Below are 20,095 nucleotides of genomic sequence, written 5' to 3'. Positions count from 1 at the left end.
ACAAATGGATAAACTACAGCCTGTTAGAAAAAAAGCTGTGTACATTCAAATTCATGGAAAACATGAAAACTCCTTCCGAGTTTGTTAAAAAAATGTAGTTCATGTCAAGTTATAATGTTGCTCTTTGGGAGTGACGTGTACAACAAAATTTTAGACCTTTTTAAAGGGTGATGTTGAGTTGAAATAACCAGCAAAGAAAGCTGTGGAAAAAATATTGAAAGGAGTCTTATCTCCAGCCTTGTACTTACCACTCTGCAGCGTCTGTTTGCCCCCAGAGAGAACCCCGCTCGGCAGCATGCCGGTGGGCGTCAGGCCCTTGAGCGTCAACACATTTTCACTCTCCTCTCTGCAGGTATCACAGATCAGACAGATCAGATCATCTCAACTACTTTGAAATCGGTTAAAAAATGCCTTTCCTGGTACTGCTAAGACATATGCCGCTTACTGGCCTCTTCATTACCTGAATAACAGAATGAGAAGCATGGCGAAGAGTTGTAGGAAAAACGATTGATCAAAGTTGGATTGATCACACACCGAGTGAAAACTGCAGCCAGAATAACATCGATTTCTTTCCCGTACACGTTGGTTAGCAAACATTCACACTTAAGGACAATTCTTTAATTAAGCCTCCTGTTATGTTTGTTTGCGAGGCACAGCAATATAGTCCCTGGATCATTTTGGCCCGGATCTTATTTAGTCACCCAAATGTGTTTGAAATGTGTATATTTCAAATCCAATGTTTTGTTTTAATCAGCCACTCATGTTTTTTTTCTCAAGACCAGCAATAATGGCTCTGGGTCAATATGATCCAGAGTTGTGTGCATTTATCCAAAAGTGGAGCAAATTTTATTATTTGATTGGAAAACGATTCACAAAGTAACCAAGGTAATACTTAATGTAAACTTGTGAGTTACATTTGTTTCTCTGAATAGTAATAACATTCTTGGTCAATTTGACCATGGGCCATGTGTGATTATCGAAAAGTTTCGTCTTGCTAACATCTTGTAAATCTCACAGAAACATCAAAAATATTATTGGGTTATTTTGACCCAGGTTTTGGATATTTATAATGGATATAAGACTTTATGGTACAACTATATGCTGGAAACCATGCTTACCTGAGGACTGAGAACATTTTGGCCATTTTCCCAATAGCGCGGATCTTGTTCCGAATCACCTCCTTGCGTGCTGCAGCTGCATTGGCTGTCAAGAAATAGACGTGTCAGTTCATTTGATGCTTTTATTTGCTATTCAACCCTACACCAGTAGACTGACCTGATTGAGTTTTCATTTTTATTTTATTTAGAGCTAAAAGACAGTTGCAATAGCCAGTCAGAGTACGATGCGGCAACAATGAGGCCAACTAGAAAACCTCATGTTGAATGTGACATGTACGTGTTCTGTGATTGGATACTCTGCATGGGAGCGCTATGGAGGTCAAACAAGCTTGGCCGTTTGGCTGATGATTTATTGTTGGAACTGAAATTCACAGACAAACTGTACAAGCAAGTTATTGAAGCTGTTGAATTAAGTCTTTTGGGAAACAGTCGTTTTGGTTAGCGCAAACATTTTATTGTGTTCTTTTTTTAGTATGTTTTTGTAATTTTATTTCATTCAAATTCAATTAATGATAAATAAATTAAAATTATGTTCTTCTTATATTAAACTGTGATTTGTAATTCAGCACACAATCTTGTTAAAGCTTGCCTGCTCTTGGTGGACTTAATAAAAATTTGTGGACAAATCATTTTAAATTCCCTTTTATTTTTAAGTTTTGACAGTATGGCGTATATTGATGCAGGTTTGTTGATAGTTAAATGCTTCGGAAAATAGCCTGTTGTAAGAGATTAAGGTGATACAACGCCCAGTAATGCGCACGAGTGCTTCTGAGGGGTATTCATTCGAGTCGGGCATCACTGAAGGTGTAAGTGTGAAATGCATGGACCGCCAGCGCAAAATATCGACCACTTTTCAGAGGGGTCTGGTTTCTGGTTCATTCTGGTGCCAACAGCAGCGGCTGTCTAAAATGTATTTTCACTGTGCTTTACAAACGGCACTACAAAAGAATTTGCAGCTTTCCAGCAATCACAGTTCATTGCAACTCAAAATGTTATTATATCTCCTTCAATGTTAAATTTGACAGTTACCGTCAAAAATCTCATCTTCATCATTCATTAGCTCGTCGTCGGAGCATATACTCAACACATTCACCAGCATCTCTGTGACTAGGGGAGAAGGAAACAGAGCGTAGGTAAGAGGTTTGGTAATAGAGCAATGATCCATGGAGGTTGCAGATCGTTACATAAGCACAAGTAAAAGCAGCAAAGCAGAAAACAGGCACATTCCATACCTTTCTCTCCAACAAAGGGCAGTGACCAAGTGAAGACGTCCATGAAATTGGGCAGCCAGTAAGGATGAGGTGAGCAATTGAACTGTCGGATGTTCATCACGTTGTTTTCATATTTGAGTACAGCAGCTGGGGAAAAAAAAAAAAGTAGCTGCATGATAATAATCCTCCCACATGGCGAGCAATGCTCTTTGAAAAAGTAATAAAATGTTTAATGGAAGGCAGTGTGAAAAAAAAATCCTAATTTACCTCATCAATTTCAACAGAGAGCATTAACCTACCATTTTATACATTAAAATGTTAGCAATTAGATAATTACTTTAGGTAAAACTTTAGCACTTAATCATCTAGTTTAAAACTGGGCATTTTTACTCCCTGCTAACAGTTGGGGGGGAAAAAAAGAAAAAAAACCTGGGATAGAATGTCTGGACTCCTAATGTAAAAATGTTTTTGGTACCAATGAGTTAGAAACAAAAAAATACATCAATTAACATGTCTCATTCACCTTTATATTTTTCTGTATGTGGCCCTCAAAGTAAAAGTTTGAACACCCTTCTTGTAATCAGTACACTCAAGAGACAAACAGCCGCAAATTGTCAATAATTTTCTGGAGACAATATTAGCAAAGCTTTCCCGTAGACATGTTAGCAGGAAAGGAGTCAACCAGTAGATGGCATAGCTGAGGGCCAGCCATTGCTGACACTGAAACATCAAGAGGAAGAAAGCCACATGGAGATAGTCAGCCTGCCTACAGTCCCCCTCCCACGCTCCTCATATCCCACAGCCAATGGCAAGCAAGACGCAAGATCTGAGAGCATCAACACACGGGGGGCTTCCTGATGTATTCCTATGTCTTGTTCACTGCCTGTAAACCATTATATTGCTGCATATGCTCAGAGGCCACAACATTAGGTACGCCGCCACGATCTAATAAAAGCTATTTGCAGATCTGCAACTGGCAAATCAAAAGGAATTGGGCACAGGCAACAAAGTCGGTCAAATTGGGTAATTGGACCCGGATATGGAAATATGAAAACAATCAACAGATTTGACCAACCTTTGTTGTTGTAAACGTCCAAGTAGTTTGGTGCAGAGAAAATGGTGATGAGAGATGGAAATCCAGTGGTCTGACTTTTACGATACATCCGATATCTGGCAATGAACAAACAACAATAACAACAACAAATCAAATGTCTTCTTTAAATGCACAGTTTGCTTTTTTCCCTTGTTTTTTTTTTTTCATTTTTAGTGGGAACTTACCCTGCATCTTGCGCCTCATGCGCTCGGATAATTGATAATAAGTTATTGCTCTGTAGGAACTCACAAACAGCTGGATAACTGAAAAGAAAAGAAAAAAAAAAACATCATACGCCGTAAAACAACAGGAAGAAATAATTAGCATATAAAAAATCAGTTTGTATTTGATACAATCCCCAAATGTAGATTTATTCCCAAATGTAATTACTTGTTTCCATTTTTCTAAACTTCTCTTTCCATTGATTATGAATGGCTGTGACGTTGTGGGAAAAGTGAAGCGCAGTAAAAAAATGTAAATCAAACAAAATGGAAGATTTGTGCTCCAATTTTAATGTGATGTGAAAAATGTAAATTTTAACTTGTCCTCAGCATAAAATGTGAATTTCAATGCCCCATATACTTTGTAAAGGTCATCTACAGTATGTAAATGTATTGGTCTCAACATTGATCCCTGGGGGATACCACATGTCATTCCAAGCTTCTTGACCCATCTCCTTCAACCAATTCCACTCGTTCCCCCGAATCCCATAACAATCGTTCCATAACAAATGAATCAATCAGGCGCACAACATTACCCTTGTGTGACATGAAAATGTTTTATTGTCTTCTATCACACAACATCATGTCAGGCTAGCGATTATAAATCAACTCACTAGTGGATGAAACAAAATGTATCACTCATAAATATATTAATGAAAGACTTGCCGAGGATGATGCAAGAATGTAGGATGGCAGTTCTAACCGGAGAATATGAGGCACTCAAATCACACAATTTATCCTACAAATAAAAGACTGCAGTGTATGTATTACTTTTGAGTGGTTAAAGCATTTTATTGCAAGTCAATCTTGATAGCGGAAAAAAACCCATTTGTTTTTGCAGAAATTCAGTTATTATGGGCAGATCTCAAATAGGAACTTAGTACCAGGACATGCAGTGTGCATTCAAGGCTGCTACAGGAGGAAGCTCTGATAATTGAGATGCTTCCATGCTGCATTATGAATATGATGCACCATGTAGAAGCTCGCAACCCAGCTGTTATGCAATACTGTGAAAGATGTTATGTCATTTAAAAACGTCTTCAATCTCTTGGGTTTGAAAGAAACATTATATATTGATGAATAATGGATTTTGTTTCGATGTTGTTGTCCAATGTAACTAAAATTTTAAAAAAAATGGCGAATCAGGCAGTCACACTTTAATTGCTGACCTTATTGTTGGTTTCTGTCATTCCAACAAGAAATTGTTCCAACAAGCCAAATAACATCATATAAAAATATGTTCAGAATGAAGGCAGCAGACAAAAAGAGGGAAGGCAATATGACATGTCTGTGACTCCACACTTTTGTTGTTTAGCATGGCAATGTATTGAATTTAGCATTGTGACTTCACAAAGCACAGCATGTAGCATGTAGCATGTTAGCATACCTGCAGAGTAGCAATAAATTCTAGCTCAAAAGACATGTTTTGCTTATTTGGGAGGCTGATAACCATAAAAATACAAGTTGAACATTGCATGTCTGCTTTCTGTGTATCTTTTCATTACTATTTTTCATTTGTCAGACCCAGAAATATTCCTAGTAATGTATGTACTTTTGACAAAGAATGGCAATAATTCAATTCTGATTCTGGCTTCTTAATACAACATGGTTAATACACGATTGAATACACAAATTTATTTCACCAAGCAGGTGCAGGGATGGGAGAGTACCGAAACCAATAGAAGTTGATACTAGTCTCAGACGCTATCTCGGCACACTTTTTTATCTCACAAACAAGAAATCGCAAAATGGAGTTAGAAACGTTTGACATTATTTTTCTGAAATTCTCAGGAAAATGCTCTATTGAAATTAGAGGGGTGTTCCAGAAACTTGGAATCGATTTAATAATATATTAAATCGATGCTTAAGTATCTGAGATTGAATGTCTGGCCTCTTAAAAAATGTGAAAATAGTACGTAGCTGGGATTGAATGAGTTTATTGTGTTGAACTATTGACACTTTTGTAAATAAAATATTAATAAAAATATGAATGACTTGAAAACAACAAAAAACATATGCAAGTATATTGGATTGAATGGCTAAAAAAAAAATCTTATGGCTTATATTAGACTTTCATACTGTAAATAAATGTTTTGACAGTGAGAGTTTTAGCTGGACCACTTTTATACTTGTAACATTATTTAGTGCGTGCATATTCGATTAAAGTTAGAACAAGTTGGAAGTGTTCGACTTATTTGAAATGGCACTGGCTGAATATTTCTTTTGGGATGACTCAAATGACTAATTGACTTAACACTAATCATCATCAATTGTTAAAGTCCAGTCACTTTCTAATGTAACGCAGCATGTGGCACATGCCTCCCATCATCATCCTCTCCTTCAGCACTTCCCTGCCGCCATCAAACTTTCACAAGTGTTTGAAATATTTAAACGCTTCAAGGTTTGCGCTGGATGGAAAACAACGAGGCCGCTGTGCCCTGAGCACCTGGCGAAACTGTGCCATCCCTTTTTTTTATCTAGGTCACATGGTGAACGTTCCCAAGGTGGCCCATATATAAATGACCGAAATAGCTACGCTCACATGGATATGCTCACTGCCCCACAATGGCTGACAGTGAGCAAACACCAAAACGTTGGACTCAACAAGTAAAAAAAAAGTTAGAAACAAGGGCTATGTATTTATTAGAGCTCATGTTTTTCCTAGCCTTTTGGTCTTAAATCAAGAATGCCTGTTAAAGCAGGAAATAAACATCCCAAAGTACAACATGTACTAGATTATTTTCTGTTCACTCCAACGGTTTGTATTGATTAGTCAGAGAAAACACACACACACACACACACATTGCCTGCCTGCGGCTCACATTTCTTCTCTCCTTTGTGAAATTATGTGTCGGTGAGCCTGTGAGCGAGAGAGAGCGCAAGTGAGAAATCTGACAAGTGAGAAGGAGCGAGCGAGACAGAGATGGAAGGAAGTTCTTTTGCAAACACCCTCATAAAATTGATTGGTTAGGCCGCTGGTCATTGCCTTCATTTGTCTCCATCTAGTATTTGCGATGACCTAACCAGAACCCTCAATGGAGAAAAAAATGTATCATTTCATAAAAACGTGGTGTTTCGATTATAATAGAATTACTAAACATGTTTAGCCATTTCTAGGGGTAAAAAGTTAATCAATAATTCACTTGATTATTACTTTCCATGTCCAATTAATTCCTTTAAACCATATTAGTACAGGGGCAAACAAACAAAGGAAAAACAACTGCAAACAAAAAATGCAAACATATTAAAGAAACACAGCAAAGAAAAAAAGATGCATAACAAAAACAAAATGAAAGCATACTTAGAGCTTAAAAGTAAATAAATAAAAAGTTCAAAAAAGCCCCGCCGAAATAAAAAAGCAACAAACAAATAAATGCAAAAACATCAATAAAAACGCTGCAAAAAAGATACAATAACAAAAACAACATAGATGCAAACATAAAACAAAACAAATGCAAATAATAACAAAAAACCAACATGGATGCACAATTTAAAACAAAACAAATGCAAAAAACAAAATACACCGGGATGAAACCGGCTCCTCTCTTTCTTTTTTTTCTGTCTGTTCTTCTAAATTTTTGCATCTCTGTGATGTCAACCAGTGGTCAATGCTCCCTATTAATGCCAATTCCACTGCGTGGCGTCAACCGACTATATAATTTGACTTTGTGGCTGTTTTAAACTCCGTATGTGCATTTTTTTTTTTTATGTGTATGTGTGTTACTTTTGTTTCAATTTTTCGTCTGTCGTTCTTGTGAAAGCGTCATTTTTTCCAACAATTTTCTTTTGATGTGTTTGCATTTTTCGCTTGCCACTCTTTCAGATTCATCGTCTTTGAAGCGCTTGTTTTGTTGCAAGTTTGCTTCCAATTCATTGTTGTGATTGCATCGTTTATTGCTGGGTTTTATTTATTTTTTTTGCAGATATTTTTTGTTTTGATTGTTTGTTTGCCCGTCGGACGGTGAGTAGTGGTTTGCACGTCCGCCTCACAGTTCTGTTCGCCGAATTCAATTCTAACTTGCTCCGGCTTGTGTAGGGTTTGCATGTTCATCTCGTGCCCGGCGTTTGAGTTCCATTCGGGTCCTCTGGCTTCCTCTCACAATCCAAAAACCTGCATGGCAGGTGTATTGGACACTCTAAAATTGTCCTTAGCTGTAATTGGGTGCATGAATAGTTTTGTCCCTGTGTGCCCTGCGATTGGCTGGCAACCAACCAAGCTCAAATATTGCCTACGAAAGTTAAAAAGTTAATTAGTTGTTCTATATCAATAAATACCATTTTTGTTGCAAAAAGGACTAACAGCCAAAATCAATTTATACATGTGCCATTTGCAAATGTAGAGTGATTATGTGATATGTTACAGTTATTTCAAATCAATTTGATGTGTATTCATTTTAGGAAGCGGTATAATACTGCAAGCAATGCTTGTTTGAGTGTCATGGTCATGTACGCCCACAATGTGAACTTTATTGGGGAAGGTGAGATCAATATGGTTTAATTGCATAATATGTGTTATTGATTGACTTTTCGCGTAGCTCTCCTTGCACTCATTAAGGGCCTCTTGTATTTAAGAAAGTGTTTATGTTGCCTTGGCCATCCAATCCAGGGGATTCAGTGCTATATTGATGGCAAGTTTGTAAAGGTACTTGAACTTAAATGTCAATTATATTGCAGCCTCCTCTGCATTATATAGAATAATCCTCACAAAAGTCTTTTCACTGATACACAGTGTTCTATTCAATGATGTTCATACTCTATACTATGTATGGAGAAAGATGAACACAAAGTTTAAATGTCAGTTGTCATTCTTAGTTCTGTTTGTTTAAAACTCCTGGGTATCTGGTTGGCTATGGTTAAAAAATAAAAAAAAAATCCAAAGAGCAAAGATTAAATGAGGTTTTCCCCACTTATGGAAGCAACATTTTTTTAACACCAGCACCAATATTCTGAATTGGAGGAACTCTGCAAATCAGCTAGTTTTTGACAGCACAATTTAGAATCAACATTTCATAATAGCGATGGACCCAATTTTTGGCCAACAAATTTCCAGGCCAAAAAAAATACAGTTTTTGGTTTTTGTCCGAAAAACAATTAAACCGAAACAAGAAGGTGGTAGCGATGACGGAGGTAGCGATGGCCAAAAAAAAACACTGCCAGTAAATATATAAATATAAAATCATATTCAATCTCTGATCATAGCTATCATTATATGATACTGCACAAGTCTCCAGGGTTAGCGCTAACCGCTAACTATGTAGTGCATTCAAACGCTGTCGGACAATGTGGGCTTTCTGCAAATCCAAAAAAGCTGACATATATTGAGAGGAATGATGGGGGTGACTACACTTTGGTATTTGAAGTACAAATAATGGTCTATTTAGTCACTTATGTTTACGATACATAATCAAATAACTAGACTTCTGTTATCCATTCTAGTGGTTGTCAATGTCAATGAATCAAAAGGAAGAATAAAACTGTCTTTGTAATACTTAATTATCATAAGATTTACGATAAAGAAAACTGGAGGATATTTAAAGAGTATCCTTGAAACAGCTGTCAACAAGAATACTGTTATATTCAGAGGTATGCACTTTTATTTCATTTTCATCATTCATTTACAGACCTGTGCAAGATTCCACATGTAACATTATAGTCTGTACCCGAAGCTAATTGGCCGCCAGCAGGTGACGTGCAAAGAAGCATTAATTCTTTTTCTCTTTTGGTGTTTTGTTTTTCGGCCAAGCGTTTCTCATTTTCAATTTTCGGTTTCGGCCAAAGCTTTTCATTTCGCTGCCTCCCTACTTTAGAATAACGGCAATTTGGTTGTTTCATTGTGTATACAAGCCACACTGATATGCTCAATAAAAAATAATTCAGTTTCATTATTATGTCAACTAGTGTTTATTGTAGGGGTGTGAAAACTATGCCATGTCCATTTTTAAGCAACCTGCAACATATCCAAAACATACAATTTGCAAGTGATACGTTTGTTTTATATGCTGTAGAGCACAGGTGTTGAACTCCAGTCCTCGAGGGCCGGTATCCTACATGTTTTCAAACATTTTCCCTCAAAAACACCTGATTCAAATGATTGGGATCATTTTGAAGCTCCTGCGGAGCTTGCTAATGAGCTAATTATTTGAATCAGGTGTGTTGGGGAAAGAAAACCGGAAAACATGCAGGATGCCGGCCCTCGAGGACTGGAGTTCGACACCTATGCTGTAGAGCTTTTAAAAAGATTTTTAAAAAATAATACTTGAATAATTTCAACAAGTAAACGTTTCACTTCATAATACTGTAGTGACTAAAGATACTTATTTTTTTTTTTTACAAACAAAATGATCCCTCCCGTTTCGAATGTAAACAATTAATTTGCTTTTGAAGCACAATTTTGCTTAGAGAACTGATACATTTGAATTATTTTTAGGTACAATTCTGGGGGCATAATGTCACAATGGATTAAGTGAATAAATTGCATTATATATTATTAGCATTGCATGGTAGATCACTAGTTAGTACATCCACCTCACATGCGGAGGTTGTGGGTTTGATCGTCTGGGCTTCCTGTGTGGAATTTGCACGTTCTCCCTGTGCCTGTGTGGATTTTCTCTGAGTATTACTGTTTCCTCCCACATTTTAAAAAACATGTATCTCACGTATATTGGGATACTCCAAATTTCCCTTAGGTGTGTTTGTGAGTTTGTTTGTCTCTGTGTTCCCTGCAATTGGCTGGCAACCAGTTAAAGGTGTACCCTGCATACTGCACCATAACAGCAAGGATAGGCTTCAGCACAACCGGTTAAGAAAATGGTTGGACGGATGGACTAATTGTAGATCCTGATGGTAACTAAGATGAAAATTGTCAGTAGGACCTTTGCACAGTTCCTGGTCCATGCAAAAGATACACTGGAGTCCAGTAATTAGCCGCCTTATGGAGTACATTAGTGTGGCTTTCACTCTGAGGGGCAGAAATGAACTCTGACTGAACCCTCATTTCTGATAGCATAGGAGTGAGCTCACCTGTAAAAGTAGGAGCAGCCTCGCACTGTGTTGTGGCTGAAATATTCCTGGGTTTTCTCATTGCCAAAGTCCTCCAGAGGATCTGACCACAGCAGGTCACACATCGGCCCAAAAGCCGGCGGCTCTTTGAACCGATCCAACTGAAACCGACAAGAAGACAGAGTCATGAGACAAAATCTGTCAAACGCTGCAATATGCAACCCCCCCAGAGCAGTCTTACCTTTTTAATATCATCTAAGGTGTGTATCTCAGGTGAAAGTCCGCCATGGACACACAAAAACTGCTGGTTCATGAGAGCAGCCAGGGGAAGGCAGTCAAACGCATCCATGCATGAGTCGTACACCTGCTCCGAATATTTGATTTTACCTGCCGAAAATTAGACGCAAGATCAATTATGGCCTCCCCCTCTCTCTTTGTTTTAATAATCTACTAAAATTGCACATAAATTGATTTTCTTTTTTAAGAATCCACTTCTGTTAAATGTGAGCTGAAGAAAGAAGTTATACTAAATATTAATTATTTATTATTATCTATACATATGCATTTTTGGGAGCTAAAAACATTACATATATATGATATTTACTAACTGATTAGCAATGGTGTTTAGCATTAGCGTGCTACTGATTACATCAAGGTGAACAAACATCACCATTTAGTTCATACATGCATATCGTTATATACAGTATACTTTATACATGTAATGGTGTCCTTAAAGTCACTGAGACAAGGCTTCAAAAATATTCCATGATAAAACTTGTTAGCTACTATGAGGTCAATGACTTCCTGTTTTTCTTCTTCTTGAAGAGCAGACTGGGCATGTTTCGTTCTTGACTGGCCCCTGATGGTTATAATTTGAAGACCAACAGTAAATCTGAGCCACTATAGACTGTTTGCAGTGCTTTATATTTTATTTATGTACTATACTAGGATTATACAGCCCTTGAGATTTTTGGAAGGTTCTTAATTTACATTCCTTGCTTTTTGGGAAGCTCCATGTGCTAATACTGTCTTGAATGGAAGTCCTCAAACTTCTTAAGTGTTTTTAAGTGCACTAATAGCATCAGCCATTCAGCAAGCAACACAAGCAAAGGAGCAATATGTTAAATTGGTCATTGCATTTTGAATATGTGTTTTTTCTTCTCAAAGTACTACAGTGATATACATTTTCTACTTTGCAATAATTGAACATTACTTGTTTTTTATTACTTATTATGGTTCCAAACTCGTTATATCTCCTAATTTTGGGGGGAGTCTTTGTCCTTACTGCCATTTCAACACTGCTCACATCTGCAAGAAAGGTCCATGTAAAATAAAAAAAAATGTGGTGCAAATGTGGTTCTGGCAGCGCTTCAAAGCAGATATTTTTAGTCAACCTATTTTTAAAGTCTCACTTAAACGACTTGGTCGACTTTTTTTTTTTCCCCGGCCCTACTTACAATGTGTAAGGTCTAAATTCTCAGTGACACTTTGCAATAATGTCAAGTCAAGGTCTCAAGTTCGTTTCAAGCTGAGTCTAGTTTCCGAGCCAGTTTTGAGTCATTTTCACGTCAAGCTTTATCCTAGTTTCTTTCTGAGTCTAGTTTCCCTGTCAGTTTTCTGAGTCTGGTGTCCAAGTATAATGTCTGATAGTTGTTCTGGTTATGTTGGATTTTTGTGCATAACAAAATTAGTTTGAAAAAAACCCCAAAACAAAGTACATTGTGTATGATGAAGACTGCGGGGTACTCACATTCTTGTTTGAAGGTGAAATACTCTGTCAAATGTCTACATTCATGATTTCCACGCAGTAAAAATAGAGTCTTTGGATAGAGGATTTTCAGTGACCAAAGATATAAAACACACTGTTGAGACAAAAAGTATTTTTTCACTGAGTTACAAGAAGCTTCTTATACAGTATAGGTCATTTCCCGAAGTGACAATGTTTATTTCACCTCGATACTGAAGTAGCCACGGTCAACATAGTCCCCCAGGAACAGGTAGCGCGTCGTGGCTGGTGATCCCCCCACTTCAAAAAGCTTCATCAGGTCAAAAAACTGCCCATGGATGTCCCCACAAACTGGAAAACAATGCCAGGAAAAAGAGCTTTAAAATGTCCTCAATAGGTTTTGTGCTCATAATAAATGTTTTATATTAAATTCTTACTCTGTTATGATGGCAGCAACTTGAACCCAATTCCCTTACTGTTTATTGTACACATAGTTTGAAATCCAAACACATATACAATAGCTCATATAATAGTACAGTTTTGTAGGAAGGCCAATAATTTTTTTGTATGGGGAAAACAAAATGCTCACTTGAACAGTGAATAGCTGAGTTAGATGCTATTTTGATATTGTATTGTTAGTTCTGTTATGTACACTGGAAGCTGATAAGTCACCAATTGCTGCTACAATTTTTGTTTTCAATCGCTTTCTCATCCCCTCCACTGCGCTATGTTCGAATGCGATCATTTGAAAAAAATGAGCCGAGTGGTTCACATTTTCCCTTTGACGGGTTAAATGTAATCGCGTTCCAGGAAGAAAAAAGAGTTTTTCTTAAACGGCCAAAAGAAAATTATATAAATGTGTGCTTCCTTCAGGGTCAAAAGAAGAGATTTTTCCAGGAAAGCCTGTTGTCCACCAAAAAGCAGCGTGACGCTTTCAGTCAGGGAGATTTCGATGCATACTTGTTGGTTTCATTGAACACACTATGACTGCATTGCAAAGCAACATCTCATTTCCTTGCGGCCTTCAATTTTTCATTATCATCTTTCTGTCCCCCTCACTCCTGCTCACCCCATCTACTCTCTCCTTTCCGGTCTCCCCTATCAGCTCTACAGTGGCCTTCGCCCACTCAGAGCTTGAAGCGATATGCGTGGGAGACCGATCGCTTGTGTGACTAAAGCAATCAAACACACATGCACATACGATCGCACATACAAGCATGTATGTTTACAAGCATCTGCACGGGATGTTTGTGCAGGTTAAAATTTTGTGAAAGCATCAATGTCTCATCGTGATTCTAAGCTAGAGGTTGAACCAATTAGCTTTAAGAAAAAAAGTCAGATTTATTAAAACTCTTAACTCTCCAATGTCTAAGCCAGAAAGTGTTATTAATGAGGCACTTATCATTTCTAGCGGGCCTATTTGTAGTAAGCTACTATTAAACTGTTTACCTTAAGCTGCAGGAGCGTTGTTTACAGTTACACTATGACAGAATATCCACCACCAGAAGAAAAGACACATTTTTTTTTAAATTTTGAAATGATTATTAATAAAACTTCAAACCTATTAGTGGTATAGTAATGTTCCGTTATGAATAGGTCAGCAGTAGAGGCTAACTGGCTTTCACTTGAGCCTGATTCAGACCAAAAATCCAAGGAATTTTGAGTTCATGATAGCTTGGGTTCCTGCTCTGAGGTTCTTGAATGTGGGACATGATTTTGCGTTCAGACCCAATGACCAAGAGCGAAGTAATCAGATTTTGAAACAGAGAAAAATTTTAAAAACTGTTTTCTGATCCCTATTGACAGGAGGGAAATCAACTTTAGTTCATGTTTTTTGGCGTGTTCTTTACGATGATAAGCTTTGAATATATACATAGACTGAGCACAAATTGTAGCGGGTTTCTGATCCTGATTGACGGAAGGAAAATCAACTTTACTCCGTGTTTTTTGGTATGTTTGTGGTGTATTTTGAGCCTTAATGTCACCTGTCGTTTGTCACGCAATGCATGATGGGTAACCCAGGCTCTGGGTTACGTTGTACCGCCTTTTGTTACGACCACGTGCGATGCTGAGGGTTGTGTTAGGGCATGTTCTTTACATTGATTAGCTGTGAAAATCACAAATAGACTGAGCACCAACTGTAGTGGGTTTCTGATCTCGATCGATGGGATAGAAATCAACTTCAGTTAGTGTTCGGTTTGTGTATTTTTAATATTTTGTTTTTCAAGGCTTCACGTCACAAAAGCACTCGCCGATGGCGGGCGTTCCGTCAGCGACTTGCTTTTTCTCGTAATTGAAACAAATTGCCGTTGGATGTCCTTGTCCCCATAAATATCCTGGAGAGCCTGTTCCAAATTTTCCATGCACGTAGCAATTTTCTTTCCTTCGATTATTTCAAAGTAGTAGACCGGCCGCACATGTGAAAACAAGCACTGACTCGCGTAATGGTTGGCTGCTGATAGTAAGAAAAAAATTACATAATTGAGAAGCACTCAACTCGAAACAAGACAGTGGGTCACCAGATCGGCTAGCAATTTTGTTTGAAATTGTTCCTGGTGAGAACTTATCGCATGTTCAATTTTTGGTGAAATTGTGGTGTCCCAGTTTTTAAATTTGACAATTTGGTCACCGTAGCTTTCGCTCAACTTTCGACTCTCATTCAACTTGCAGTTCCAAAGCACTGACAGTTGATACAACTGTCCTTTGAAAAATTACTTTTTTTTTTTTTTTTTTAAATCAACTGAGTGAGTGGCTAAATATAATGGTCATCCTTTGAAGCTGCAAAAATTCTCAGCTTGAGGAAATATATCCCTTGATGACTGTACACCCAGAATAAAAATGTCTCTCTGGCATGTTGGGCTTGGGATAAAACTAGGCCACAACTTAGGTTGATCAGAGGGAGACACTGGCAGGCTCAGACGCTGCCAACTTTTGGAGACGTCGCAATTTTAGCAAATGCCTCTTAAGTTGATAACTCTGGCTGGCTGCAACAGACATAAAAATGTCACACACTTTTTGCAACTAAAAAGAATGGAGCTGATTTAACACAATTGTATCATTTAAAAGGATAGTAAACTTATTTAGCCATTTTCAGCATGTTGACAAAAAATTATATCACATGTGCTCAAAGCTCAGCTAATGACTGTTTTCTGGGTTTGGTTATGTGACTTTCACAAGCTGAGCATTTTGAGTTGTAAAATAAAAAATTCCTGTACCATTGATTTCTGGACATGGCACTCAACATTGTGTGTTGGATGTTTAATGGCTCTCTCTTTTGTGTGTGACCTGCTTACGCCAAAACTGCACAAGTCAATTTTAAGAAAGGCTTATAATAAGAAATGGGGGTTGTCTTGTTTCAAAATTATAACTTTGCATGAGCGTATTCTTAAGTAAATGTTCTAATTCATTACTAATTTCTCTAAATGCATCGAGGAAACTTTTGCTTGAATCTTGCAAAACTGACTTTTTAAAAGAATGAGAAAATGGCTTAAATTTTACAGTATATTCGGAGCAATTTGCGTATATCCAAGCTCAAATGAGAAAAAAAAAAATATTTTAAAGTACATTTTGAAAAGATTATCAAAAAGATTTTTACTGGTGGCATGGCACAATAGCAACTGAGAGGCTGTGGGTTGGATTCCCCAACCATTGTGACCCTATCAAAGTCTCCTTGAGCAAGACACCGAACCCCCAGATGATCTTGATGTTGCATCACCGTAAGTGCAAAGCAATTTGAGTACTCAAAGTGGAAAAGCGGTTATATAAGTGCAACTCCATTTAAAATAAGGAATATTTTCTTAAATTTCACCTTATACGGAAAAATACAGTATTTGCTTAAATTTGATACACAATTTGCTTACATTAATCATTTCTGACTTGTTTTTGCACTCAAATGACTCAAAAGCCATTTGAAAAAATATACAGTATATATTTTTGTGTAACACTAAAAAAAATGACCCTGATTTTTAATGGGTTTTTTTTGCGACTTTCTGCAGTGTACCTGTGACTGGCGCCTCAATGTCCAGGATTGTTTTCTCTTGGCGCAGGATAGCTGCTCCTTCGTTGATGATTCGCAACGCCACAGCTTCTTCTACGCGGCCCTCCTTGGTAAGGTGTGCCTTGAGGAGATCCACCCGAGGTTTGCCTTCGCAGTCAAACACTTCCTTCATGGTAAGGCGGTGGCTTAGGGGGAAGGGGACAGCTGGGGACAAATACACGTCAAATGAGTTTTGACACTCTTTGAATACAGCGTGAGACTGATTGCAAACTCCACTCAAGATGGATAACAATGAGAAAACCTCAGGCACATTTAGCCCAAGGCAAAACACAGCCGCTACATACATTTTTTTTTTTTTTGTACGCACAATGTGCAATGTACTCTAAAAATATGGCTTATTCAATATGCACAGGGACAATAAATCCATTTGCAGACTCAAAAACAGTAAATTATTCAAACCGATGGCTGACACTATAATTTTTCTAGTGTATGTATAAGTAAAGATTTGCATTTCAAATGCTGACAGACATTGAAATAGAGCGCTGGTTAGTGTTTTAGCTCAAGGTGCATAACCCAATGAGATCCTGCGTTAGAGCTGTATCGTATGATCTTGGCTGAAGTCATAAAACCACAATACAATATACATAGGGCTGTTTAAGGTCTTTGTTTCTTCAACTAGTAAATTAAGAAACTACTATTAATCATTATTCCAATTCTTTATTTATTATTAGTTAATGAATCAGATCGGAGGAAAAAAGAGTGTTGTAATTTCCCTCCTTTTAATGACAAATGGCATTATATCAAATAGTGCAGAAAATACACAAATGTAAATGATCAATCAGTCATAGCAGTAGTTCTAAAACGGGGATATGAAGTACCCCTAGGGGTACATGAACTAGTGGGGCCATGAGATTTTAACAAGGTTTTTTCAAGGCATGAACAGTGCATTTTGTTTTCCAATTTAACTCATTCAATCACCAAAACGTTTTTTTTTTTTAATTTACATCTTTTAAGACTCTAGACATGCAATGCCAGGTACGTATGTATAACTTTTTTGCCCTCTTGTGTTGGTCTAAAGGAGGGCTAACAATAGCTGGTTTTATGAACAGATCAATTACTTCAGGTAATGAAGTAATAAATTCATCAATTACTTTGGGCAAAGAAGTATTTTCGCACTCAAGTTCGTAAAGTAATCAACTAGTTGAGTTAGTTTCACTTAAAGTACTGCAATTGATGACATTAATGCTCGAGTATCTAAAGTGATCAATTATTTTAACACTTAATTACCTAAAGTAATTACTCTCTTTGGCTCAATCAAAAATTGATTAGGCACCAGAGTATTAAAGTAATTGATTATTTCAGTACTTACAATCGATTGTTTTGATTCTTAATGCATTATTAAATCCTCCTTTCGCCAAACACTTAAAAAAATGGAAATAAGTACCTAGGACTGAATGTTTGAACTCTTAAAAAAAATTAAAAACATGTCTTTAGGAATTAATGGGTTAAGAGCAAATAAATTGGAACATGAAGCGACTTATTGCAGTGATTCTTTAGCCAAATTTTGTTTATCTTTATCTTTTCTTGTTTAATTTTATATGATAAACATTTTTTGGTAGGCAGCGAGATAGAAAAGCTGGCGATGTTGAATATAATATGCCTCCAGAAACTATTATAGTTACAGTTCGAGAGTTTAAATAAGACACCAATGGCACAGCACCGTTTTAATCTTTCTTTTTTATCTTTCCAAAAACGCTAGTATGCGTTGGTTCAGGGGTACTTGGCTGAAAAAATATATTTCAAAGGGGGAATGTGAAAAAGGTTGCGAACCACTGAGGTAATGGTTCGGTCCAAAAATATGCAAAACTTTTGTCCAAATTAACAGCAACTGTTTCATAGAGAACTCCAGAAATCCAGAAGTATTTACAGTTAAGAAGCTGAAATTTTGAGGATTCATACATGGTATCTAAACATGAAACAAATAACAAAAACCCAATTATTGCTGAATTCGATAGTAGATTAGTGGTCGTTTAATCGATTATTTGCTCCACCTCTAAAGCAAACAAACAAAAGACAAATTTATATGAAGACATTTTGTAGCTCAGTTACGTCCATGTCGACAAATTTATACACAGCCATCCTGGAATACAAAAGACTGGCCATTGTAATGCAACCGTCAGCTAGCCAACAAAGCGGCTGCGAAACTGTTTAAAAGAGATCATTATTCTGTGTCAGCAAAGGTTATTTATTAGATGCGGAGCTGATCTCTGTGTGCTGGGACGACAAGCTTTCAGGCTCCGTGTATTGACGTTAATCTATAGATCATCAGGCTTAACTGAGAGACACGAAACCGCTGTAAATAATTCAGATTAACAGAAAAATAAGACAGATGATGGTGAAGTTGCAAATACCTCCACTGATAATGCACACGCCAGCGCACATGTACCAAGTCAGCAGTCAGTTTGCCTGCCAGATTTTCACCCTGCATCGAAAAACGCGGGCCCTCGGCAGTGCCAAGTTAAGGGAAGAAAATGGAACGTGTCTCCAAGTTTAAAGTGAACATGATCAACATGCTCTTTAATAATGAATGCTTGACTAGAGAACTCTCAGAGTCGCTGCTCCCGGGATAATGAGGCAAGCGCCAGCAAGTGTTTTTAATTGGGAGGGGGGATTTCACAGTGTGCAGTGTGTATCTGTGATGGCGATGTGCGCTTTGACACATTAGCAGCACACATTCTGCACTGTCAACACACACACACACACACACACACGCAAACACACGCAAGTGTTGGAAGGTTGACCTGAGTTGATGTTATTGATCCAATCAATCCAATTAAATGATGACGGAAATCAAGAGGCAGGAACACTGCAGGTGTATATTCAAATTGAGAGCAAATGAATTGAAACATGAAAAATTTTTTGCTAATAGCATTATAATGACATTTTTGGAAAATATGGAATGCTTTAATTCTGTGTGTGTGTGTGTGTGTGTGTGTGTGTGTGTGTGTGTGTGTGTGTGTTTTACAAATGCACATCATCATAAGTGATGCAATTTTCTAGCAGATGAGGCAGAAATAAAACAGATTATGTTACCATCTATTTTTTGGAGTTATTAAATCAAATACGGCCAGTGGAGGGATGCTGAAAGTTTTTCAGAGGATGAGAAGGGATAACAGTACAGTTACTGTATAAGATTTCATTTATAATTATAAGATTTAAGTATATGTGTGTACCGAAGTAATTTATGTTCAAAATATAACTATTTTACATACACAATTACACAAATAGCCACACTAACCGTGGGGCCGGTTCTGATTCCCATCACCCGCGAAAAATTAGGGATTACGGTACTTAGCTAACAAAAACTATTTCACAGGAGGTATGTAATTAAAAGAAAAAATGCAAAAAATGCAAAAATGCAAAAAATGCGAACCACCATATTAAGTGATTGAATAAGTCAGTCAACAGCCATACCAAGCATTCAGCGTTAAGTATTTTCCCTTGTCACAGTACAGTTACTGTATAAGATTTCATTTATAATTATAAGATTTAAGTATATGTGTGTACCGAAGTAATTCATGTTCAAAATATAACATGATTTTACATACGCAATTACACACATAGCCACACTACCCGTGGGGCCGGTTCTGATTCCCATCACCCGCGAAAAATTAGGGATTACGGTACTTAGCTAACAAAAACTATTTCACAGGAGGTATGTAATTAAAAG

General features: G+C 37.3%; 1 protein-coding gene across 2 annotated transcripts in view; it reads right to left on the bottom strand.

Moving 5' to 3' along the window:
- The window catches only part of LOC148408925 (protein phosphatase 3 catalytic subunit alpha-like), a 31,289-nt gene that overhangs the window by 6,560 nt on the left and 4,634 nt on the right, over nt 1-20,095 (bottom strand). For both annotated transcript variants that reach the window (XM_088440293.1, XM_088440292.1), the window contains exons 2-12: nt 16,369-16,569; nt 12,595-12,719; nt 12,393-12,504; nt 10,884-11,029; nt 10,664-10,803; nt 3,608-3,685; nt 3,405-3,499; nt 2,351-2,476; nt 2,148-2,225; nt 1,119-1,203; nt 249-346 (exon numbers count right to left, since the gene is read on the bottom strand). In XM_088440293.1, coding sequence (XP_088296419.1) covers nt 249-346; nt 1,119-1,203; nt 2,148-2,225; nt 2,351-2,476; nt 3,405-3,499; nt 3,608-3,685; nt 10,664-10,803; nt 10,884-11,029; nt 12,393-12,504; nt 12,595-12,719; nt 16,369-16,569 — 1,284 coding nt within the window. The remainder of the gene's footprint in view (nt 1-248; nt 347-1,118; nt 1,204-2,147; nt 2,226-2,350; nt 2,477-3,404; nt 3,500-3,607; nt 3,686-10,663; nt 10,804-10,883; nt 11,030-12,392; nt 12,505-12,594; nt 12,720-16,368; nt 16,570-20,095) is intronic.

This window comes from Hippichthys cyanospilos, chromosome 18, assembly GCF_059441005.1.
Source record: "Hippichthys cyanospilos isolate Australia breed blue-spotted pipefish chromosome 18, RoL_Hcya_1.0, whole genome shotgun sequence".
Lineage (NCBI taxonomy): Eukaryota > Metazoa > Chordata > Actinopteri > Syngnathiformes > Syngnathidae > Hippichthys > Hippichthys cyanospilos.
This window is presented reverse-complemented; position numbering and strand designations above follow the sequence as displayed.